We start from the raw sequence: 25,408 nt of genomic DNA on the forward strand, positions 1-25,408 counted from the left end.
TTCTTTCACATATGCCACCCTAGAATGGGAGGGGAAGAGAAGAAGACAAGTGTGGGGTTGGGGGAAACAAAAGGAGAACTATAAAATAAACCCAGGAATTTCAGTATTTTAGAGATGGCAAGGTGCTCTCCATTTACAGAGGGAAAAACTGTTAGAGCTCAGTGAGGTGCCATGATCGCAGGTTCACAGTCATCAATTCCCTAAGGCTACATATCATGAAACACAATGATGATTTTTCTCTGACTGCTAACCCCCCAGAACCCTCAATGTGTCATACCTTGGTTGCGTTAAGGAGCCTTGTAACACTAATGCAGCATGGGATATGCACTGTGAGCGGATGTTGCTCAATAACTGGCTGACTGCCGGTTGGCTGCACATCTGACAAAAGCAAAGTGAAGGGCATCAGGTCAGAGACAAAAGGAACTTTTTTTAGTTTTTTTCAAGGCAAATGGGGTTAAGTGGCTTGTCCAAGGCCTCACAGCTAGGTAATTATTAAGTGTCTGAGGCTGGATTTGAACTCAGGTACTACTGACTCCAGGGTTGGTGCTATATCCACTGTGCCACCTAGCCGCCCCAAGAAACCCTTTTCTACACTGATCCAAGAAAAATGCTCACAGAAAAGTTTTTTTCCCTGTCTCCTATTCAGGCAAAGAAAAAATTGTACAATAAAATGTCAGAGAACTTCTGGCTGCTCAGATGTCTACACTGCCAGGGGAAGAAAGGTTCAGAGCAGAGCTAATCCTACAACCAATGTAGCATCACCCAGTTTGGGGCCTTACATAAGCCCAAGAGTTGAGCCCTCTTGGCCTTGCAGAGCTCGAAATGACCTCTGTGGTGGAGCAAACCAATCCATATCACATTCCTCTGGGCTCTTTTGGTGGCTATGATGTCAGTCTGGCAACAACCAATTTCTTTTGCAATTTAAAAGGGAGGGGGACATGGAAGGCAAGTACAAGATGGAAATGCCCTTAAAAACAAATATCAAAGAACATCTGAGTGTAGCAAGACCTCTGGTCTTTGGTCTCAACAACATTTGGACAAGAATCCCATATGTAAACTAGATAAAGAGTGAGCCTCCATTCTGGAGGCTTATCTTGGAAGGCTCTCATTCTCCTAGTTGCACCACTTTTTTTTTTTTTTTTTTGCTGGGTAATGGGGTTAAGTGACTTTGCCCAAGGTCACACAGCTAGGTAATTATTAAATGTCTGAGGTCGGATTTGAACTCAGACACGCCTGACTCCAGGGCCGGTGCTCTATTTACTGCGCCACCTAACTGTCCCTAGTTGCACCACTTCTACTGATTTCTCTGATCTGATCCTCCCAGCTGAAACAAAACCATTTAATTCCTCTTACATGTGACAATTTGGAGGGGGTTTCTGCCATTAAGTCTAGAATTTTCTCCATCATATGCCAATGTCATCCACCATACCTATCACTAGATTTGAGGGGCCCAAGGAGGAAAGGACAACCATTTAATGTTAATTAAAAGTATGTAGTGTTTCCTGTATCAGTCGTCTAAATTGCTCTTGGGGCTGACACAGCATCATTGGGCAGTCCTTCAGTCAGCACTCTCCACCTACCTTTGGTGCTTTTCTTTCCTCTATTCCAACTCTGTCAAAACATTCGATGAGGTAGTTCAGCATATCTGTCTCCTTGCACGTTTCAATGGTGAAATGGTCACTGCAGGTATCAGAAGCACTCGCCCCACCAGAGGCTCCCAAACTTGGGAAATAAAGGCAAGAAAAAAGAAGAAAAAGAAAATTAACCTTCTTTAGCCCATCTCCTTGAATTAAATAAACTTTTTTGATCATATTTTGTTTCCACAGCAGAAAAATCTGTTAAGAGTCCCTGCAGACCACACAAAGCACAAACCACCATGCCACAACAAGACTTGGATACCTTGGCTTTGTCTGTTCCATAACAAACCTGCAGCTACATTTTAATCCACTTCAAAAAGAAATAAGAAGGTATGGAAGCCTTCGATCCCAAGAACCTCTGTGGACGGGGAATGCTTACAGAACCCAAAGGTTGGTTGGATAAGATTCTGGTCATCTAGATGCTCAAATCCCAAAGCCAGGTTTCAGTGCTAACACTAGGCTATGTTCTTGTCTGGTTTGAAGCTATTGGGTGGATGGATGAGGAAACATGCCACTGAACACCTCATTTCAACTCCTATCCTCCTCTTCATTCCTCATAAGATTTAGATAACTGTTTCTCATCAGTAATTTGTGAGTTTTACATTTGATATTAAGTATCCAGCTTTCAAAGACTTTCAACAAATCATAAAGCACTATGTTGTGAAAAGAGCAATGGGTAATTAGCAAATTTGGGTTGCACAATAACTAGATCATTTAGTTGCCACGTGCCACTAAGTCTTTAGCTTCAATTTATTAGTAAGAAAGAGGGAATAAGGGAGAAAGGAAGGAATAAAGGAGATAGAGTGAGGGAAATGCAGAGAGAGAGAAGAGAGAAAGAGAGAGAAGATACTTGCTTTGTTTACCCCACAAAGTTGTCAAGAGATAAAATGAAAAAAAAAATGGAAGGAAAAGTACTCCATACACTGCAATACTAGAAAATGCAAGATATTATTTTAGGAGTTTCCAAAGAGATCCAAAATATACCACAGGTTAGTGTGGAAAAGGGCAAAGTGAGGCAAGATCATTAATTGGCAGACCACAGACCAAATGTTATTTTTAATTCATAAATTGATGTATTGCTACACTTTGAAGGCACAAAGAATAATGCTGATCCAGGAAGAGTCCAGAAAAAGGCCAGGAAGAATGAATTAAAGAGGAACTAACAAATCACAATACAATAAGGGATAAAAATAAGAAGAAATCTGAGAAAATCTCTTAAGCTGCAATTTTGAGCAACGGAGGCAAGGTGACAAAAGAGACCTTGAACATATTTGCACTTAACCTTTAAATCATCAATTAATTGCAGCTCGTTTCAGAAAATATTGTACTATCTCAGTAAAAGATACTAACTTTTATTGATAGACTAAAGAAGTAGGCAGGAGCCAATTACACTGAGAAAGTAGTTAGGTGAGTAAACCTTTGGGCTTCCTAAGAGAATTCTTCTTCATTAAAAAGGATGTAATCAAAAGAAACCTTGAAAAAGACTTCAGTACTCATTTTGTTCTTCAGTCAATAATATTTGGTTCAATTTGCTGGAGTCTCATGTATCTTTAGCAGTTTGATACCAACATTTTTACATTGCAAAGAAGTACAAAATGAATTGCTCCTAATAACCAAAGACAAGCAGGGAAGACAGAAAGTGAGAGAGGTGTCACTGAGCAGTGACAGTTCATCACAAATTGGGGGCTGTCCACAATAAAAAGCACAGGAGTCCTTCTGCTTGTTCTCTTATATGGGGGAACAAGTTTTTAACTTTCTGCTGCTCTAAGATACTCTTGGTGACTACTGCTCAATGGACTTTTTCTGTGAATATATATAGCTCAATAAGATGGAGGGAAAAAATGTCTTTTCTCATAGCACCTAAGAAATAAAAAACTAAAAGTAGGTCCTTAAACAAATTGTTTGAAGGTTGAAGTTTAAGTTCTCCTAACATTATTGCTTCCTGAATTATGATGGGAAGTAACTACAAGCTACCTGGGACCAAATCAATACTTCTCCGTACAGAAATGGCAACTTGCCAATGTATCTGGCCTTGGGTATGAATTTGCATTTTGTTCTGTGTAGCTCTGGTCATCTGTAAAATGAAAAGTTTAGAAAAGAGCAAAGGTCACTGGTGAACTGCTCCAAGTAGCATTTTAAAAGCATTGTGGGAGGCGGCTAGGTGGAGTAGTGGATAAAGTACTGGCCCTGGAGTCAGGAGTACCTGGGTTCAAATCCGGTCTCAGACACTTAATAATTACCTAGCTGTGTGGCCTTGGGCAAGCCACTTCACCCCATTGACTTGCAAAAAACCTAAAAAAAAAAGCATTGTGGAAATTGAGAGAGGTTCAAGATTGAGGAAAGTATAAGTGTCCAATTTTCAAATTGGGGAAGAAAATCAACAAACCACAGGTTCAGTAAACCTGATTTCCATTCCTGGGAGTCCCCAGAAAGGGATGCACAATTACAAAAAAGTCAATGTGGTTTTATCAAGAATGAATCAAGACAGATTCATTAATAAACTAGTTAAATAAAAGGAATGCTATGAATAATTTACCAAAATTTTAGCAAATCTCATGTTATTCTTGTGAATAAGGTGGAGAGGTGTGGCCTAGATGGTATTGCAATTAGGTGGTCAGACTCACATAGTGGATGTTAATGGTTCTACATCAACCTGGTCTGTGCTGAATCAAGGTCTCAATCTTTTTCATTCTTGACCTGTAGGCAGCCTTGTTAACTGTCACCCTTTTTCTGATACTCTCTTCTCTCTAGATTTCTGTGGCATTGCTCGACTGTTCCTTCTCAGTGTCTTCTCCATCTCTAGATGAATCTTTATTCAGTCTTCCCATATGCAGATGATTTTTGATTTAGGTAACCAATTCTTTTTTTTTTTTTTTTGCAAGGCAATGGGGTTAATGGCTTGCCCAAGGCCACACAGCTAGGTAATTATTAAGTGTCTGAGGCCAGATTTGAACTCTGGTACTCCTGACTTCTGGACTGGTGCTCTATTCTATCCACTGCGCCAACCAGCTGCCCCTATCTAACCAATTTTAATCTCTCTCCTGATGTCTTGAATTTTAACTGACTCCTGGACATCTTAAATTGAATGCTCTATAAGTTTATCAGAATAAAAATGTCCACAAATGAACTCATCTTTTTACCCAAACGCCCCACTATTCCTAACTGTTCTATTACTATCTGGGACACCACCATCCTTCTGGTTACCTTCCTTTACAACCTAGATGACCTCCTTGACTCCTCACAATTACTTTGGTTGGCAACAATTTGTTGCCAAGTCCTGCTGTTTCTAACTTTGTAACAGGTCTCATGTGCCTCCTCCTCTCCTCCTCTGGTAGTGGCACCACATTAGGGTAGGCCCTCAGTACCTTAAACCCAAGACTACTGCAGTAACTTCTGGTTGGTCTCTCTGCTTCCAATCTCTCCCCACTCCATTCTATCCAAGTGATCCTCCTAAAGCCCAGGTGTGACCATGTCATTCTTTCTCCCCCAGTCAATAAACTCCAGTCCCTTCCAGCAGAAAATAGAAGACCCTCTGTCTGATGACCTGGCTCAGTTTAACTTCCTATCTTCTTTCCATGTAATCCACCAACCAGTGATACCAATCACCCTGCTGCTCCTGCTACTCTCTTCCTCTTCATCTCTACCTCCTAACTTCCCTGGTCTCCTTAGTCTCAGCTCAATTTGTGCCTTCTTCAAGGTCTTTCCTGGTCCCTCCTACAGCTCTTCTTTACTTTGGGATTAACACCAATTAATTCTGTCTTTTTCTAGTTTGCATGTTGTCGTCCCTGTTAGTCTGAGAGTTCCTTGAGGGCAGGAATTGTTTTAGTCTTTCTCACTCAGGACCTGGAACTTAAAAGGAACTTAATAAACATTTGCTGATTTGGATAAAAGTAAATCAGTTTCGGTAATGACACCAAGTAGGAAGGGATAACAATAAATATTAGATTCAGAATCAAAAAAGTTTTTGACAGACTAGAGCAATGGACCAATGAAATTCAACAGTAGATAACTGCTACCTTCTAATAGTTGGGTAAAAAAAAATTTAACATTACCAGTACAAAATAGGGCTAGGCATGGATAGATAACAGTTTCTCAGAAAAGGAGTTTCTTAGGGGAAAGCAAATTCAATAGAAGCCATTATTGTGTTAATGGAAGCAAAAAATTCTAACACCATCTTACTCTAAATCACGATCTGCATAGGTTCCAAGAATATTCAATCCTATTGAAAGAAACCTGATGATGATGAACATCAGGTCTAATTTGCAGGATTCTTCTCTATTGGGAAGTCACAGATGAAGAAGCTCATTGACAAACTGGAGAATAAAAAAGTGCATATCCACTAAGGACTGGTTGAAGGGTCAGGGCCTGTTTAGCCTGGAGGCAACTCAGGGGGACAAGTGAGTCATCTTTAGGTAACTGAAGAGTTGTCAAATGGAGGAGAATCTGCCTATATTCTATTTGGACCAGATAGATAGCATAACCAGCAATAATAGGAAAAGTTGAAAAGAGATAAAATGGGAATTAATATCAGCCAATTAGGAAGCCTCCCTTTAGTGGAAAGGGCTGCTTTGATGAGAATCAACAAAGGCTGGATAAGCATTTGCCAGGATGCCATATGGAGATTTCTTTCATGAATGAATTGGACTAGATGGTCAGTGAGTTCCTTTTTCTCTTCCAAATCCTGTGGTTCTATGAAGAATCCATGAAAACCTTCTAGCTCTAGAGTCTATAATACAGAGAAATTCTGTTGTTGTTTAGTTGTTTCAGTCATTGCTGATTCTCCATGACTCCTTTTGGGGTGAAGATAATGGAGTGGGGAAGGGAAGAGAGGAGAGGAAATGTGGAGATACCTGTTACCAAGTATTTTTAAGAGTTTCTATGTGAAGACTCGCTCTACTTGACCCCTGATAGCTGAATCAAGAGCTATAGGTGACAGCTGTAAAGAAGAAAATTTAATCTTGACTTATGGAACATTTTTTTCTTTCTTTTTTGAGGGGGGGAGTCAGAAAAGCTCAGAATTTTTATTTTGCAAGCTTGCAAAGTTCACAGATTAAATTTTTTCCAGGAGAGACAATAAGCTGCTTAAGGACAGGTTGAATAACAAAGGACTAGGCAAGAATTCTAAGGGAAAGAGAGAAAGGAAAACAGACATAAGAGCTGCTCTATGAGACTCCAGGGAGTCTGCCATGGAGCAGAGGTCATAGTTCTTCAGCAGCTTAGGCTGGGACTGCATGGTTCTAGCTTAGAGACAGAAAGTGATATGGAAACATTTCTTAACAATTAGAATTATCCAAAAGTTCAATGAATTGCTCTGGAAGGTAAAATGGATTTTCTTCCTTGCCAGAATGATGGGATAAGAAGGACTGTTTTAGCTTGTGTTGTGATCAGACTGAATTTTTTTTTTTTTTGCAAGGGGTTAAGTGGCTTGCCCAAGGCCACATGGCTAGGTAATTATTAAGTGTCTGAGGCCGGATTTGAACTCAGGTACTCCTGACTCCAAGGCCAGTGCTCCATCCATTGCGCCACCTAGCCGCCCCCAAATGGATTTCCTTTCAATGGTGATCTTTAAGCAAAGGATGGATGACCACTGCTTCACTTTGTTCTAGAGAGAATTCCTGTTCACAACCAGTTTGAATTAGCTGGTATTTGATCAACTCTTAAATCCTCTGATCAACTTTATCTTAACACAAGTTATATTTTGATTTTTTGACAGACTGAAGCTTTATAAATGGAAGTTATAAGAGAAAAAGAAATCAATGTATTTTCATGTGACAAATCACCAAAAAAGTCACCGAAGAATAGCAATCTGATATAAAAGACTCTGTATTCTTCTACTTATTCATTCACAAAAAGGTATATGTGACATTCAAATTCACAGGGTCAAGTGAATTTACATTTCTTCCCAACCAAGAACTGGACACATTTTCCATGAGATAAATCTCTGTCACAACACTGGGTCCAACTTCTGGGACAAAGAGCACAATAAAGCTCCTCTCACCGAGGATCTTGAATCATTCTTAATATGATGTAGCTACAAGAATGTGATTGGGGCAGAAAACATGCTGCCCCTTCCTTCTTCCATTAATTTAGTTTTACTGAGAAAAATCAGAAGTAGATGGTACAGAAATTTGGTTCACATTAGGCAAAATCTTTAAAGTGTCAATTCTAAGGAAAAATAATAGACTTCTTCACTGGTCTTGAAAAATACAAAGTGATTTCTAGCTACTCCATTGACTCCTACCTTCTTTTAACTCATTAGAGTTGGCAAAAACACTATTTTTCCAAGGCTGAAAAGAATATCAAATCTCATGTCAGTCACAATTTATTCAAAATGGAATTTTGCTATCATCAGTATCTTGCTGACAAGTCAATGTTTATAACTAACAGTACCTACAGAAATAGTCTCCAGGTACGTCTCCAAAAATGCTCCCTAGATGATGACTATGGCATTTGAATTGAAATAGGGGAGCAGCCTGGAGGCCCTATTATTCCAAGCCATTTTTGGTTTAGGGTTTACAGCTGAGTCTACCAGGGTCTGAGGGAAATTAGTGAATAAGGCAGGGTTATGAAATATGCTGCCTCTAGTATCTCCCTCAAGGAGTCTTGCCTCTTCAGTTCTGAATGTTTGCCTTTTCTCTGGTAGTAGCAGCTTGTGGGAACCATTTGATTTCTTTCTCTACATGAGCGACTCCCCTAGATGACAGCTTCAGGAGCCAGGAAGGAAGCAGGGCAATCAATGTTCTTCCCATCAAATGTTGCCAAGATATATAGGAAGCTAACATAAATATCTAAGACCAAGAACTATTTCTTCATTGGTTAAGTGGCCAAAGGCACAAACAGACAAAGAATTACAAAGTATTAATGAAGTAAACTATTGATATTAATCAAAAACAAGAAGCAAATCCAAGCAATACTGAAGTTTCTCTCATCCCTGGCAGATTGATAAAGGCAAGAAAAGATGGGAATAGTTGAGGATGATGGGCTGTAGAACAGACACACTAAATATACTGTGGGGAGAGTTAAGGATTGGTCTAGGTATTCTGGCAAGCAATTTGAAATCATATTAACAAAGCATCTAAAATATTCATACCTTTTTTAACAAGGGACTGCATAGCTAGGCACAGATGCCCGGAGAGGTGAAAAACATGTCCACCCAAATATTTATAGCAAAACTAGAAACTAAGAAGATACCCATCAACTGAGGAACACATCAACTCTGGCTTCATCTTTATTGTCATTTTTTAGTCATGTACAACTCTTTTTGCTTTTATTTTTGTTTTAAATCTTTATTTTATTCTGAACTTAAGAAATAAAATAAGTAGTTTCATATCATATTAGAATAGAAAAAAGATGATTGCACATGATATTGCAAATCTATTCTATATAATTTGTTTCCTTTAAATATATAACAAAGTTATCAAGTAACATTCTTTTCTTTTTCCCTTCCCCCCCCAACCCTGGCCCTAGAAATGGCTATCTATAAGACACAAAAACATATATATATACATATGTGGAACCCATTCTATACCCGTTACTATTTATAGCATTTTCCTTCATAGTACTTTGTTGTAATAATCAAAATGATACTCAAAGTTGTTCTCAAAACAATATTGCAGTTACCATATACAACATTCTTTTAGTTCTGCTCATTTCCTTTTTCCTTATTTCATGCAAGTCTATTCATTTTTTCTAAGATCATTGGGCCCACCATATCTTATAATAATATTCTACAATTTATTCAATCATTTCCTAATTGATAGGCTCTGTGTGACCTAATTGGGGTTTTCTTAGCAGAGATACTGAAGTAATTTGCCATTTTCTTCTCCAACTCATTTTACAAAAAATGAGCCAACTGAGGCAGAATGAAGTGACTTGTCCAGGGTCACAACAGCTAGTAAGCATCTGAGGCCAGATCTGAACTTAGAAAGATGAGACTTCCTGACTTTAGGCCCAGCTCTCCATCCACTGCACCTCCTAGGTACCTTAACTGTGGTTTTATGTAATGGACTATTACCAGGCCATTAAAATCAATGCATATGTGGAATCCAAACAAGTATGGCAAAAGATGAACTAAGGAAAAATGAAATGAAGTAGAATAAGAAAAATAATATACACAGAGAGAACAATATTAATGGAAAGAACAAACAAAAACTGTTGTCTAATCTAAAGATCAAATCCAGCCTTCCTTCCCTGCACTGGGTCCGGGACCCTGTATGTATATATACAATGATGTAAAAACACATGATATTAATATAAAGAGGGAGTGGAAGGGGCAGGAAGAAAAACTGCCAAACTATGTTCCAAATAAAACAGTGAAAAACTCAACAGGTCAATATCCCATTTCTCTGGAGTGACTGAGCAGGTTGGCACTACTCTGTAACATTACCTAGCGCACCACCTCATACCTCTCAGACTGGCCAATATGACCAGAAAGGATAATGATCATTGTTGGAAGGGTTGTGGGAAATCTGGGACACTATTACACTGTTGGTGGAGCTGTGAACTCATCCAACCTTTCTGGAGAGAAATTTGGAACTACATCCAAAGGGCAACAAAAATATGCATACCCTTTGATCCAGCAATACTACTACTGGGTCTATACCATGAAGAGATGATGAAAAAGGGTAAAAACATCACTTGTACAAAAATATTCATGGCAGCCTTGTTTGTGGTGGCAAAGAATTGGAAATCAAGTAAATGTCCTTCAATTGGGGAATGGCTTATCAAACTGTGGTATATGTATGTCATGGAACACTATTGTTCTGTTAGAAATCAGGAGGGACAGGAATTCAGGGAAGCCTGGAGGGATTTGCATGAACTGATACTAAGTGAGATGAGCAGAACCAGAAAAACATTGTACTCCCTTAACAGCAACATGGGGACAATGATCAATCTTGATGGATTCGCTCATTCCATCAGTGCAACAACGAGGGACAATTTGGGGCTGTCTGTATCTATATACAGAGAAAGAACTGTGGAGTTTGAACAAAGACCAAGGACTACTACCTTTAATTTAAGGTAAGTGAGGCTGGTGACCTGATATCTTATTGTCTGATCCTGCTATCTCTTTTACTTTATGTTTCTTCCTTAAGGATATGATTTCTCTCTCATCACATTCAATTTGGATCATTGTATACCATGGAAACAATGTAAAGATTAGCAGATTGCCTTCTGGGAGGGGGGGAAGTAAGATTAGGGAAAATTGTAAAACTCAAAATAAATAAAATCTTAAAAAAAACACCAAAAACATTACCTAGCACAATGTTGCTAAGCTAAAAAAAGAAACTGGAGGCCACTTGTCTTTAAGGATCCCTGCAGGTTGCAGACTGAGTTTTAAAATATAATGCTATGAATTTTATTGTACCTTTATCTATTTATTTATTTAATTTTAATTTAGCTTATTATTAATTTATTATTCATCACTAATTTATTAATTTATTCAAATTATTTATTTTATTATTTGTTTTTATTTACTTATTTTGTTTAAATGTTTCCCAATTACATTTTATTCTTATTCTGGCCCTCTTGGCAGTAAATATTGTGGGCTCTTCCTTTATGGCTGGGTTCATTTGTCTTGTGGAAATTTTTTTCTGTCTTTTGAAAATTCCTAGTTTTAAGAGAATACTTTCTGGGAAGAATAGAAGAGAAATAAAGTAAGGAAAGTCATTACTATAAAAACAATCAATAAAAGCTATTATAAAAAGGAAGATAAATGATCTCACAGAGCAAGAAGAAACTTAAAAGTTCTAAGCATATGAGTTGTAGCCTTCTGCTGGGTGATTTTAGATTCCAAGTGGTTTTTATAGTTAAGGTTTGGGATATATTTGAATTGAGGGGACTTGAAAGTAAATGCCACTCAATTTTGTTTCTTCAATCAAATCTTCCAATTTAGCTCCTCTAGTGGGAAGCTCATGCACTCCCAACACCCACTGCCAGCATATCTCAAATATATTATTAGAGAGAATGATTGTTCCATTGACAGAGATAAGGGAGGGGGAAGTATTACTTCTAAAACTAATTTATCTGAATTGGAACAACAAAAATACTCTTAATAGATATGGTAAACCAGGTCACGGAAACTGGATTGATTCTACTGGGCTTTTATCATACATAACAACCTGCCAGTTCTCTAATAATGCTAATGATTTGTCCTTTTTTTAAATTTTTTTAGGTTTTTGAAAGGCAAATGGGGTTAAGTGGCTTACCCAAGGCCACACAGCTAGGTAATTATTAAGTGTCTGAGACGATTTGAACCCAGGTACTCCTGACTCCAGGGCCGGGGCTTTATCCACTGCGCCACCTAGCCGGCCCTGTCCTTTATTTTTGAAGAAGACTCATGACAAGCACATGAACTGGATTTGAGCGAGGGGGTGCTGTGCTAGGTCACCAGCCTCACTTTCTCCTCCAGGGCCATCTGGGTCCAGAGGCCAGATATGAATCAGGACAACTAGAGATGGTTCTTCTCTATGAGTGTATGGGTGAAGCAACATCAAGTCTAACACAATTAAGAGTCTCCAGATCCAAAATTTACCCAACTACCTCAACAACTTTCTCATTCCATATTAGTGATTCTTCAGAATAACCAGATTCAACAAAGGATAAATCTGATTTCTACCTCTGTTGACACAACTGTCTACTTAGAATTTCAGTCATTTTTAGACAGCTGTGATAGATAGACAGATATGAATTGTGATCAGAAGAAATCTTCACTTAAGAGCAAAATTATGGTTAATAGACCTAGAAAAAAGTTCTTAAATAGCTACACCAACAAAAATAATTTTTAAAAAATGATTGGGGGCAGGGGCAGCTAGGTGGAGCAGTGGATAGAGCAAAAGTCCTGGAGTCAGGAGGACCTGAGTTCAAATTCGATCTCAATTACTTAATAATTAGCTCGATGTGTAACCTTGGGCAAGTCACTTAACCCATTGTCTTGTAAATAAATAAATAAATAGAGTGACTGGATTCTCAGAGTAACTAAAGAAGTCCTGAAATATAATTTAATTTATATTTCTAGTATTAAAGTGAATGGCTAATATTCTCACTTGACCATAAATGTACTTTTAAAGAACTTTTAAAAAACTATTCTTGTACAATTTTAAGGGACTTGTGATAGAAAATACCATTCATATCCAGGGAAGGAATTTACATGAAGACCAAAGCTTATTATCTTCACTTTTTAAAAGTTGTCTTATGTATTATGTCATTTTGATATCATTAATATTTTCTTTCTTCCTTTTGGATCTGATTCTTCTCTCATAACACATTCAATTTTGATCTTTGTTTAGCATGGTTACAAATGTAGAGTCTATATTGAATTGCTTTCTGTTGGGGAGAGAGGGGAAGAAGGAAGGGAGAAAGAAAAATTGTAAAACTCAAAACACTGGAAAAAATGATTGGTAAAAATTATCATTTTATGTAGTGGGAGAAACAAATAAAATATTTATATAATTTTTTAAAAAAATATTCTTACCTACTGTAGATGTTGGCCTGTGTAACACCCATACTTTACTGGATTTTTTAATCAATAGCCTAAACACAGTTTGAGAAAAAATTGGCCAAGTTCTTTTTCCCATCTGTTATCAGTGACTATGCCTTTGTAACTTAAAAAAAAACCCAAGGTTCACAATTTTTTACATAGTCAACAAAAAAGTTTCTACAGTAGTTAGACACTTGTCTATTTCATCTCCTTGGGTTTGATGAAAATAATTCCAAGTCTCCTGTAAACCCAGTCTGTAACTAAGCTGAATTCCCTAAGTGTTGGGTGGTCTTTCTTCTGCAGGTACATGCACTAGTTCTTCCCTGGTTCTCAGCATTGGTTTCCTACACACACCTCACTTCCTTCAATGGCATGCCTTGGAAACACCCCCTTCAACATGGCTCAGGAAGTGACAGGTTAGTCTAAGTGCCTGTGCATGCAAGAAAGCTCCAATCCTGATACCTGGACCCAAACTGGACACAAGCAAAATCATCATCACCACCACCTTCATCCTCATCCTCATCATCACCATCATCATCTTCATTTTCTTCATCACTACTGTCCCCAGATATATCAGAAAGTGCGAGGAAGAGGAAGGAGAAAGGATGGTCGTATGGACTACCACAACAAAAGTAAAAAAGTGCCATCAGGGAATGTAGAAAAGAAGGTAACACAAGGTTTGGCAACAGCTTTCCCTCTAAATCACAAGAAGTGTTTCCATCCACATGCAAACACCAATATCAGCCAAATTGTGGAAACATAAAGCAGACATACAGAAACTTATCTGGTTAAGAAAACTGTGATATTGCTTATGAAGGAGGCTGCATTTGCATGCAAACATACATAGATTACTACACCTTGGCATTAGCCCTGCCCTCAAATTTAGTAACTAGAAAGAAGGAATATCTGGCCTCAGTAATTTAAGGGTAGTTAATACTAGAAACAAGCGACTCTACATGTGAGACAGACTTCAAATCAATATTTCAAAAGTTACTCTCAAGAGATCCACTGAGGATCAACACAGATTCTATGCTGATCTTCTGGGGAGGTTAATTTGTCAATAATTAAAATTTCTGCAGAAGAGAGTAGAATGAGGACCAGAGGGAAACTATCATGATTCTGCAGGTCTCAAACCTATGATATTCTCAATCCAAGGCTGGCAAAAGCATGGGTTCAGAGATTAGTGCCTACCCAACTAGTTTAGCCACACAGTGAATTACACTCAAAACAGAAAAATAAGATGCTTGTATCTAAGGTTAGTGCTACATCAATTTTTCCAAAGTCTGTTACTGCCCAGTCCCCAGCACTGCACACAGACAACTATCGTCTGGAGAAAATACCTAGAAGGAATCCTGAGGGCAGAGGGACGCCTGCTCGTGGGACCTGGAGAAGCAGGAAACAAGGGTGGGCCCATTGCTGTGGGTCTCTGTCTGGAAGGGCTGGTCGACAGGGCAGGCGGGCTTGGTGAGCTAGACAGGGCGGAGAGGCTCGAGGACCGCAGGGTGGGAGAAGTCGAAAAGCCCCAGGGAGGGGCCACTGTGTAAGGGCGATACCTCGGAGACGAAGCCTGGCTTCCTGAAGGGCTTTCTCCTGGAATATGAGGACTGAGCGAAATGGAAGGCACAGATATCGGAGCAGCTGCATTGGAAGGTGAGGTACAAGAGGAGCTCGTCACTGGCACATAGCTTGAGAAAGGGGCATTGGGAGTTGGACTAGTGTCATAGAGGCTATATTAATTGTTGAAAGGAAAAAAAGAAGAGAAAGGGGAAGAAAAAGGCATTGAAGAAAGAAAATAGGAAAGACTGTACCAAATACAAGAAAACTTACTTTCCAACCTCATGTCTCCCTCCTCTGTGGTCCCATAGAGAGAGGACCACACCTGTTTCTACCTTCCAGCCCTGGGGCACACATCTGCCATGCATACATTTGTAATGAGCTAAATGCTGGACAAAGTTAGACTCAGCATTTCTGATTCCTATATCCAAAGCTCATTATGCTAATAAGACACAGCATCTGTTTCCCAAAACTTAAGCTTCCAATAGCCTAACCAAAAACCGGAACGCCAAAGAGAAGACGGTACCACCTCTGAGGGCCAAATCCACCCCTAAGAGAGTGAGACCTCATCCAACCTCATTAAAAATGGGATCCTGAAAGATCAATTCTTCCTGTACATCATTCCTAGCTAGAATGGGTTCAATGAGACATTCAAATGGAACCATGCTGACCTGGACAGTGAGCTGGCATTGAAGGAACCCACATTACAAAACATGGGGCTCGTTCCTGGATTGGATCCTGTACTAAGCATCAGGTTTCTGTCAGGTGACCGAGCTGCAGTTGCAATTGGCTGGGAAGTTGCTGTAAGACTGGCAAAAGGATTCTCGTCTCTAGTTTGAGTGGACATCATGAGCACTTCCATTAAAATCTGGCCAATCAAATCCTTAAAATCAGAGAACACTGTTGGGAAAGCAAGACAGAGCAAGTTAAGGTTTGTATTACAGAAGTTTATTGGCAGACCAAACATAGGACAACAAGAAACAAAAAGTCACGCAGTCTGTATCTCAGACACAAGCTCCCGACCCCAACAATGGCGAACAACTGATCTCTGCCAGCTGTGGAGTAGAGTCATTGAACTCTAAGAAAGATGAACTTCCAGAAATGTTCTTTACCCTCTAAGGTCTATAAACTAATGATGAAAATGGTTTAAATTCCTATTGGGGGTGGCTAGGTGGTGCAGTGGATAGAGTACTGGCCCTGGAGTCAGGAGTACCTGAGTTCAAATCCGGCCTCAGACACTTAATAATTACCTAGCTGTGTGGCCTTGGGCAAGCCACTTAACCCCATTTGCCTTGCAAAAACTTTAAAAAAAAATCCTATTTAGCAAGTGGGATTTGATCTTGCTTTTTTCATACTCACCAAAGTTATATCATCCTTAACCACATGAACCCCTGAGATTCTAACCCATGTAAATACTCGATGATTTAACCATGCATTTATAATCTGGTTATTAAAAAGTGCTTGTAAATAGAATATTTGTCAGATTTATCAGGTGAATATATATAAATGGAATATATAAGGATATTATATGATATGTGATATAAAGGATATAATTCTAATATTATGCTGATCAGGTCTGAAAATAGAAAAGCCCAGATGTCAAGGAGAAATTTACTTTTTGCCTTAGCCAAAAGTCAGTCTTCTCATCCAGGAAAAGTAGCAAGATAAGTTTTTTCTCACTAATCTTCCAATATCTGTCCTATCATAATATGGCAATGAGTTAAAAGTAGCCAAGCAAGAAAAAAATGTGAATGTTCAAAGTGCCAGTCATGGAGAGCAAGATTCAACTTTTACCCTTAACACAGACTGAATGGGTGCAAATGGATAAGTTGCTTAGCCTTTAACTTTTGAATACCCCAGGTAACAAAGTCTAACATTTTTGGGTGGAGAGTAGTCACTGATAAACATCTGCATATTATAAGTTTCTAGCCCAGGCATTCCTACTCTGGTGAAATCACAGGTCTAGGATTAGTCTCTTTCCATAGTCAGAAGAAAATTGCATTGTTTTGATAGAAGAAATGATTAAGGACAAGAAAAAAAATTGGAATCCCAATACATTAAAACAAATTCTATCAGTTCAACTACTAATAGTTTTATCCCAGAAAACACATCATATCCTAAGAGATCCTTAAGAAGACAGGGATAATGCCTGTTGAGCTGTCATTTAATGAAATGCTGAAAAATAAATTCATGCAATGATAGGCCTTCTAGTGATATCCCTAGAACCAAGGAGAACATGAAGATTAATTTATTCAGATATGATTTTCTTTCACAGGAACAAAAACAAGTTTTTAAAAAATACATATCTACCCACAAACCATTCAAATAAATTTAAGATTGCATATAAAACAAAAAACTCAAAACTATTTATAATTTGTTTCCAAAAAACCATCAACTTTAATAAAACAATAATACAGTGAGAAGCAACATGATAATGTGAAGGAAGACTGTTCCCCTGGTTTCAGGTTCTGCTTCATTCCCATACAGGTCATGTGGACCTGGGCAAAGCCCTTCATCTCTCAGAGGCCTGGCAAGTGTTTATGACTCCATGTTTCTACTAAAATGCACTGTTAGATGGGGTCCCCACACTAATAAAATCACAGGTTCAGTCCTGTCACTATGAAGAAAAAGTCCTGTATAAAAGGTTACTTTATGAACAAGACCAGGAGAAAAAAGGAGGAAAAGAAAGGTCAGTTTGTCTTCCCCAGCAGATATCCCTGTTGTCAAAAAATGCCCCAAACCTTAGATACAAATTAACTCAGTTGGAAAATAACCCTTAGATCCTGCTTTACTTTTTTTACAATCAATACAATGAAATATGACAAGACAGAAATTCATACCTTCTTTTGGGTTCTGCTTAAATTGTGCAGAAAGTGAAGTCAAAAAGATGACATCTCTGTCCCGGTCTTTCCAAGAGACACGAAAGATCTTACAGACCAGCTGTAAGGCTTGTTCTTCTGATACCTCTGAACCTGATGAAAGTTCCTTTCAGGAAGGAGTAAAAAAAGATTTTTTTTTGGGGGGGGCATTAATTTCAAATGAAGTTTTATGAAAATTAGTTAAACATTTATATAAAGATGAACATTTCATATAAATTCAAAATCATCTAAAATGCTAATTCACTGATAGAAGGAAATGATTACTACTATAACTTGAAGCTTGCACAAAATCTAGAGCACCACATTTTTGAACATATTCTCTTGGGAAGTATGAAAGGGTAACAATATCATCAGGCAACATTAAAGTAAAAAACCCCAGAAGGGATATATATACACATTCTACTCACCCACATTTTGGTAAATATTGTCTCACCTCTAAATGGATTAGCATTCTGAACACAAACCATTTACCAGTATGAAACAAAATGTAGCCATTTCCTGCCTGCTGAAGTACATGGTTTGTGAAAACTCATAACAGGGAAGGAGTAGTTATTAATAGCCAAGAAGAGTTTAATGAAAATAATTCAAATCAAATAATATCACATTTAAATTTTTTTGACTTATAACAAAAAAAAAGGTACAGTAACAGGGCATCTGAGTTTCAGTAAATCAGACAAAAATCACCCTCTCCCAGCTAAGGGATTTCAGAGGTCTTCCTCTTCCACCCATGTTGACCAGTAATTTCCCCTCTAACAATCCCAAGGAGCAATCACCCAGGCTTGGAATGAAGAATTTGAGGGAGGGAGGGGGCGGGGAACAGCTTAAAATATTTTGGAATGGTTCTAATTATTATCAAGATTTTGTTTGTTGTCAAGGTTGTCAAGGTTTGCTGCTGTCTCAGCAACTTTCAGTCATTTTTTTCTCCTAAGTCTATTTAGCCTCTCAAATGACAGTACTTGAATGCTTTAAAATTGCTATTGCAATGGCTGCCATGCTTCCCCTGCAACCTACCCCTAAGTCTTTTCTTTAGCATGCTGGAAATGCCAAGTTCCTTCAGTTAATTTGTACACAGCATGACCTAAAAACCACTGTCATCACTCCTGGACACTCTACAAAATCTGTGTGTGGTACAACCAGAACTGAACACCATACTCTTCTACTCCACCTACAGAGAGCTCACAGCAAAATATAGCAGCAATGTCTCCTACCTCCTTTCCAGAAGTAAGTCAAAAGAACAGAAGTGGATAAGGAGAGGAAAAAAAAACACTAATGAATGGATTTCTATGTATAATCTATCCATATGAGTTTAATGGGAAAAAATTGTAAATGTACTTCACTGAGGTCCCACTTCAGTGACATGTCCTTGAGAAATACAGAGGACCAGGTTCTTCAAGTTGGAGGCAGCTGACCAAAACCTTTTTTGGGTTCAACTAACTTGAATAAAGGTCAAATAATGAACTTTGTCTCTTATCTATGTATTAGCCTAGCTAAGTGGTGCAGTGGATGGAGCACCGGCCTTGAAGTTGGGAGGACGGGTAATTCAAATCCAAGCTCACTAGCTTTCCACTTACTAGCTGTGTGACCTTGGGCAAGTCACTAACCCTGACTGCCTCACATCCAGGGCCATCTCTAATTGTTCTGGTTTCTATCTGGCCACTGGACCCAGATGGCCCTGGAGATGAAAATGAGGCCTGTCTCTCTCTCTCTCTCTCCCTTGTTCAGATTTCTTTGTGGTAAGGCAGCCAGGTGTTTGCTGGCTCTGGCATTTTTTAGGTTCTTTTGATCTTGCCATTAATTGAATTTTTTAAATTATAATAATGTAAACCATCTGATCTTCCATTCCTATCCCATTTTTCATTACTAAAAACTCTAAAAACTCTTTAAAAACAGGCTGTATTGTAGTTGTTTTAGAAGTATGTCATTTTTTCAGTTATTAATTTTGATTTTTGTTTCAAGTAGTTGGACTCTACAAAAACTGCTACGTCAAGAATGATCTACATATCATTAATTAGTTGTTTCCAGTACCACATTCTTTTCAAGAGGTTTTAATCTGAGCAGTTTTGCTCTCAGATTCTCTTCAGATGATGCTGTGGATGCAGTTATTTTTATGTTGTTTCTTTTTTTTTTAGGTTTTTTTTGTAAGGCAAACGGGGTTAAGTGGCTTGCCCAAGGCCACATAGCTAGGTAATTATTAAGTGTCTGAGACCATATTTGAACCCAGGTACGCCTGACTCCAGGGGCCGGTGTTTTATCCACTACGCCACCTAGACACCCCTTTATGTTGTTTCTTGCATTAGACTGTGAGCTCCCTAAGGAAGCTGCCTTTCTTTGCAGCCCCAGCATCTTACTAAAAATGCTAACAGACTGATTTACTGTCATAAACCACATTCAATTTCATTTGTAAAAGGTGTATTTGGGATTCTCCATACTCAATATTTTAAAATTATTTATTATTTTTTTTTGCAAGGCAAACGGGGTTAAGTGGCTTGCCCAAGGCCACACAGCTAGGTAATTATTAAGTGTCTGAGACCAGATTTGAACCCAGGTACTCCTGACTCCAGGGCCGGTGCTTTATCCACTACGTCACCTATCCGCCCCTAAAATTATTTTCTTGCATGAAATATGCAGGAGGGGAAAAGCATGAGGTTCTATCGCAGTTAACACATCTTTAGCTTCTCTTATTCTTTACATAGGAAAGCTATTTTCCACCCTCCTGGTCTATTCTCACCTGCATCAACGAGTATAATAAATGTTCATCTGATTGGAGGGGTTGATTGAAGTCTTTTATAAATCTTTAATCTCTTCATCCTCTTCAGTAGATGTTAGTGCATAACTCATGATTATCTTATTGATGGGTTTTGGTTTGGTTTGATTTTTTTAGAAGAGAGGAAGCAAGGAATTGTCATATATAGACCCAGGATTTTAGAAAGCAGATGTCAAATGTAGCAGAGAAAGGTGAGTAAGTTCTACATTAAAAATCTACAGTTATGAAAAGGATGGGAAGTTCTGAGGAATGAAGTTCTGAAGATACAAAGAAGAAATTCCTATGAAGAGAAAAGATGGAGATAAACAACATACAAGATGGATGTATAAGAAACTAATGGACCAATTAAAAATTATGAAAACATGTAAAAATATAGAACCAAGTGCAGATAATGGAGGATAAAATCTCATGTTTGAAAAATACTGCTAAAGTTGGCAAAATGGTTTACCTATATTATCTTCTTTGACTGCAATAATGTGCTATTATCATCATCATCACCATCTGACAAAAGACGAAGATAAAAATCTGGAAGACTGAATGATGTTCCCAAGGTCCCAAAGACAACAAGGATCTGGGGCATTGTACAAACCCAAGTCTTCCCATCTCCCCATTTGCTTCTCTCTTTATTATTAAGTGCCACCTCTCAAACAAGGAAGAATGCATATATTAACAACAGGGTCAGTATCACATAAACTCAAAGTGATTTGAGACTGAAGAGCAAAGTGAAGGACAACAAGAAAAAAATTTACTCAAGAAGATGGAGGGCTCCTATTCAAAATGAATAGTATAATACTAATTGATGATGAAAACAAATCAGAGATGGGCAATTTTAGTTTTTATTCTGTTTTTGGTAAAGTAAAAAAAAAGACGTGTTCTGAATTTAAATGAATGTAATAAAAATGGACAATATGGAAAGAGATATTCAAGGTAAGCAGGGCAGCAGTAAGAGGAAAGACCTAAGTGCTTTAAAGAGTTTAAGTCCTTGGGTACAGGTGAACCACATGTCTAAGATGCCAAGAATTGGCCAGCATGATAGATGAGTGTCCCTACTGCTCAATGAAGAAGAGAAAGTGGGGTAGGGGAAAGCAGTATGGGGGAAAGGGCCTCATTTTCAGAAAACAAGGAAAATGATTTGTGAACCACAAGCTTCTGTGTGTGACTGGGATACTTGGCAAAACTGAAAAATGTATAACATGAGGGATCCTTAGGGAACCCCTAAAAATAAAAGTGGGGATCAGACAAAAAAGCTACCAGGGATTCATAATGCACAGGTCATCCCAGTCTAGGTTTACGTGACAGGCTTCTTTCATAGGAAAGTTAGGAAAATGAAAAATGTAATTTACCTCTCTTTTTGAGAAGCATTTAAAAAAATACTTTGAGCTGTTTTTCTGAGGAGATAACCAGGTTACATGAGAGTCTGCTAGACTGAGATGGTTGGCTGGGGGCCTAAGAGTCATTATTAATGGTTCAACATTTATGGATGAGTGAGTCTTTAGAGTCTGACTCTGCTTACAAATATTATTCTCAAGAACCTAAAGACATAAGCAGCATGCTTAACCAATTTTCAGATAACATAATGCTGAGAGAAAGACTACATGAAAAAAGAAATATCATAAAAGTTCCTGACAGGTTTGAATAGATGGTCCAATCTATGAGATGGTCTTGTTACATTTACAAAATGTAACATGAATAAATGTAAAGTTTATACTAGAATTAGGGAAAAGAAGAAAGAGAATAAAAACTCCCAGAGCCAAAAATTGAGTATATAGTACTAGGCAATAGGGTTTTTTGGTGCGTCTATTATTGGCTTTGCTTTGTTTTGATGAAGAATTCCAGAGGATTTTAGTGGACTACAACTCAACATGAAGTAGCACTGTGATACTGCAACACAATAAGCTAAAACAATTTCAGGATGCAATACAGGAGTTGTGCCCAGAATAAATTCCCATACTGTCCTTTGCTTAGGAGAGACCCTATATGGAGCAGTATTACATTCAGTTCTCATCAAATGAAGAGTCACAAAAACCTTGGGAAGAGGACTGAAGAGGTCATGACAAGTGGTAAACAGGCAATCACACAGACTTAAGTATTGAACAGACTCTCCTTGGCTGCAGTGAGAAGAATGAGCACATGGAGTAAAACTTGCCGAAGGGTTTAATAACAGGAAAAATTTCCTAGTAATGAGAGCTGTTCCAAAGTGGAGTGGGCTGCCCCTAGTCAGGGACAGTAGGTTGATTGTTCAGATAAATGCTAGATTAGGTAGCCTTTCAAATTCAATGATTGTGTGCTTCAATTGAAACTTTTCATAGCCTCCATCACAAAGTTACTGATGATATAAGAAATTATCCATAATAATTTTTTTGTTTTTTAACATTTTGAGTTCTCAAATCTATCCCTCACTCTCTCCCCTTCCCTCTCCCTAAGATTATAAGCAATTAGATCATACTTCTGCAGTTGGTAAAATATTTCTATATTATTCATTGTATAAAAGAAGAATCAAATAAAAGAAAAAAGGAACAAAGTGAAAAATAGCATGTTTCAGTCTGTATTCAATCATTATCAGTTTTTTCTCTGGAAGCAGATAGTTTACTTCATCATTAGTTAGTTCTTAGAGATTATCTTGGATCATTGTTTTGCTGAGATAAGCTAAGTCATTCACACTTCTTCATTGAACAATTCCATAATAATTCAGTTTGGTGGATGAGGTGAATATAATTACCAGGATCAAGGTACAACATGGAAACAAAGTAAAGACTGACAGATTGCTTTCCGTGGGGAAGCAAGATTGGGGGAAAATTGTAAAACTCAAATAATATCTTTAATAAAAATTAATTTAAAAAATATAATTATCAGGTATAAGCTATCACTGAAAGAAATTTTACTTTTCTCACAAACAAAAAGGGCTTAATTAAGTTATCAATCCATGAACCACAATCATTTTCAAAGAGGACTCTTAAAAAGGAAATTACCTCATCAAAAGGTCATCATCAGTTTCTCTCCTACCTGCTGAATTTCCTTGATTCCTCAGCAGGACAAAGAATTATTATACCAACATTTCTTCTATTTTGCTATCATATCCCAAATTTACTCAGACTTCATATTCAATTTGCTTCCTCACATTATGACAATAGGAATTGTCTATCAGCCTGTGCTTCTCAGCAAGGAGGTAACTACTTAGCTGTAAGAAAAATCAACTGGCAAAAAGAGAACTTATTTGCTCAAAAGAGCTTCTGTTAATCAAATAGAAGCCTGAAGTCTAAAAGCACAGAATTCTTGCCCTGGAAGGGACTTCAGATGTCAGAAAGATCAACCCAAAAATGAATGATTTCTGCAATATCCACCTGCTGCTGCCTTTATATTTCCAGGAGAGAGAAGACACTGAATTTTGAAACAGCCTGTTCTGGGAAAGGAAATGCATTAAATTCCTTCTACCACAGCATACTGAGCTACTCCAACTTTTTTTCCACAAAAGTAATTGACTTAGAGGAGCTATGGTTGTGAGCTTTTCCAATTCTATATAAAAGACACAACACATAGTACAGAAAAGCTGAAGGAAGCATGGGGGGTTTCTCACCAACCTTATCAGAGAGGGTCCTTTTTTCTCTGCGGTCATTTTCATCAACCTCCATATTTTCAATTCCTGAATCTACATCCACCTGGGACATGCTTTAGGTAGAAAGAAAAACAATTAACCTTAGGAGAGCCACACAATTATTTTAATACCACTTTTTACTGGGAGAATGTTCAAAATCAAAGTCTTGTCTCTGTGCCCCTATTTAGGGTTTCCTGGCAGAGATACTAGAATGGTTTACCATTTCCTTCTCCAGCTTATTTTACTGATGAGGAACCCAAGGCAAATAGGGTGAAGTAACTTGCTCAAGGTCACACAGCTATTAAGAGCCTGAAGCTGGATTTGAACTCAAGAAAATGAACTTAATGACTCCAGACTAGGAACTCTATACCTAGCTGTTCCATGTGACTCTTAGCTACTCACTTAACCTCATTCAGCCAATTAATTCAACAATAAAATGGGGATGATAATAATACTTACCTGACAGCTTATTGAGAGGATTATCTAAAATAACATAGGTAAAAGTTTTTTGGAATTGGTATAAAGTATATTCCTGTTAATTTTCACTATTCTGCATATCTCAATGAATTCAACTAATTTAACTAACTTTTCCACACCTCAAAAATCAATTTGACCAAACTCTCCAGAGTCAAAAGAACCAGCTCTAGTTAATCTAGGTACCATATTGCCAATGTTGTCCAATATCTGATAAGTAATCAAGGTGCGCAGGAAACCTTCAAACATGGATCAGATTTTGAAATCCTGCAATCCCAAATCTTTTCAAATATAGGAATGACATATATTGAATAATTCCCCCACATTCACTATTAACTTCACTCTGATAAGTTAAGAATTTTCTATGTCTATATGAAATAGATAAACTAGATTAAAAAGTCAGTCTGATAGAATGATAACCAACATTACAAACACCACTTCCATTACACAAAAATAATTCCAATATGCACAATTTAAAAAAAAAACTTGCTATAAAGTTTGAGGTTTGCGTATTGGTTAAGATAAAAGATTCTGTCCAACAGATATCCCCAAACATCTCACAAAAGTAGGATCTTTCACTATCCTTCCAAACATTTACCAGCAGCGCTATTTATTGCACTGAGAATATTCAGAGGAAACAAGGCAATGAGTTTAAGGGATATTTTTTTTTTTAGGTTTTTGCTAGGCAATGGGGTTAAAGTGGCTTGCCCAAGGCCACATAGCTAGGTAATTATTAAGTGTCTGAGACCGGATTTGAACCCCGGTAATCCTGACTCCAGGGCTGGTGCTCTATCCACTGCGCCACCTAGCTGCCCATTTAAGGGATAACTGAAGGACAGTAATGCCTTGGCATTTCCTATACTACAATAACTTTATAGAAAACCTGTCTTTTTACCTTTTTTCACAGGAGACACTGTCAATATCCATGCTCTGGGACCGTGAGAGAGACTGCGACTGTGTTTCAAGGCTATTAGAAGGTGAGCTGCTGAGCGAACTGACTCCTTCACTGCTCTGGCTTCGATGCGCGACTCC

At 38.0% G+C, this 25,408-nt stretch overlaps 1 protein-coding gene across 3 annotated transcripts in view; it reads right to left on the reverse strand.

Moving 5' to 3' along the window:
• Positions 1 to 25,408, reverse strand: part of UBE4B (ubiquitination factor E4B) — a 124,791-nt gene that overhangs the window by 46,780 nt on the left and 52,603 nt on the right. The window contains exons 3-10 of one of the 3 annotated variants that reach the window (XM_074218490.1): positions 25,272 to 25,407; positions 23,889 to 23,976; positions 17,508 to 17,652; positions 15,339 to 15,567; positions 14,454 to 14,840; positions 13,576 to 13,731; positions 1,581 to 1,722; positions 278 to 378 (exon numbers count right to left, since the gene is read on the reverse strand). In XM_074218490.1, coding sequence (XP_074074591.1) covers positions 278 to 378; positions 1,581 to 1,722; positions 13,576 to 13,731; positions 14,454 to 14,840; positions 15,339 to 15,567; positions 17,508 to 17,652; positions 23,889 to 23,976; positions 25,272 to 25,407 — 1,384 coding nt within the window. The remainder of the gene's footprint in view (positions 1 to 277; positions 379 to 1,580; positions 1,723 to 13,575; positions 13,732 to 14,453; positions 14,841 to 15,338; positions 15,568 to 17,507; positions 17,653 to 23,888; positions 23,977 to 25,271; position 25,408) is intronic. The other 2 variants (XM_074218491.1, XM_074218492.1) reach the window with 2 other exon arrangements.

The sequence above is a fragment of the Macrotis lagotis genome, chromosome 1, assembly GCF_037893015.1.
Source record: "Macrotis lagotis isolate mMagLag1 chromosome 1, bilby.v1.9.chrom.fasta, whole genome shotgun sequence".
Taxonomy (NCBI): domain Eukaryota; kingdom Metazoa; phylum Chordata; class Mammalia; order Peramelemorphia; family Peramelidae; genus Macrotis; species Macrotis lagotis.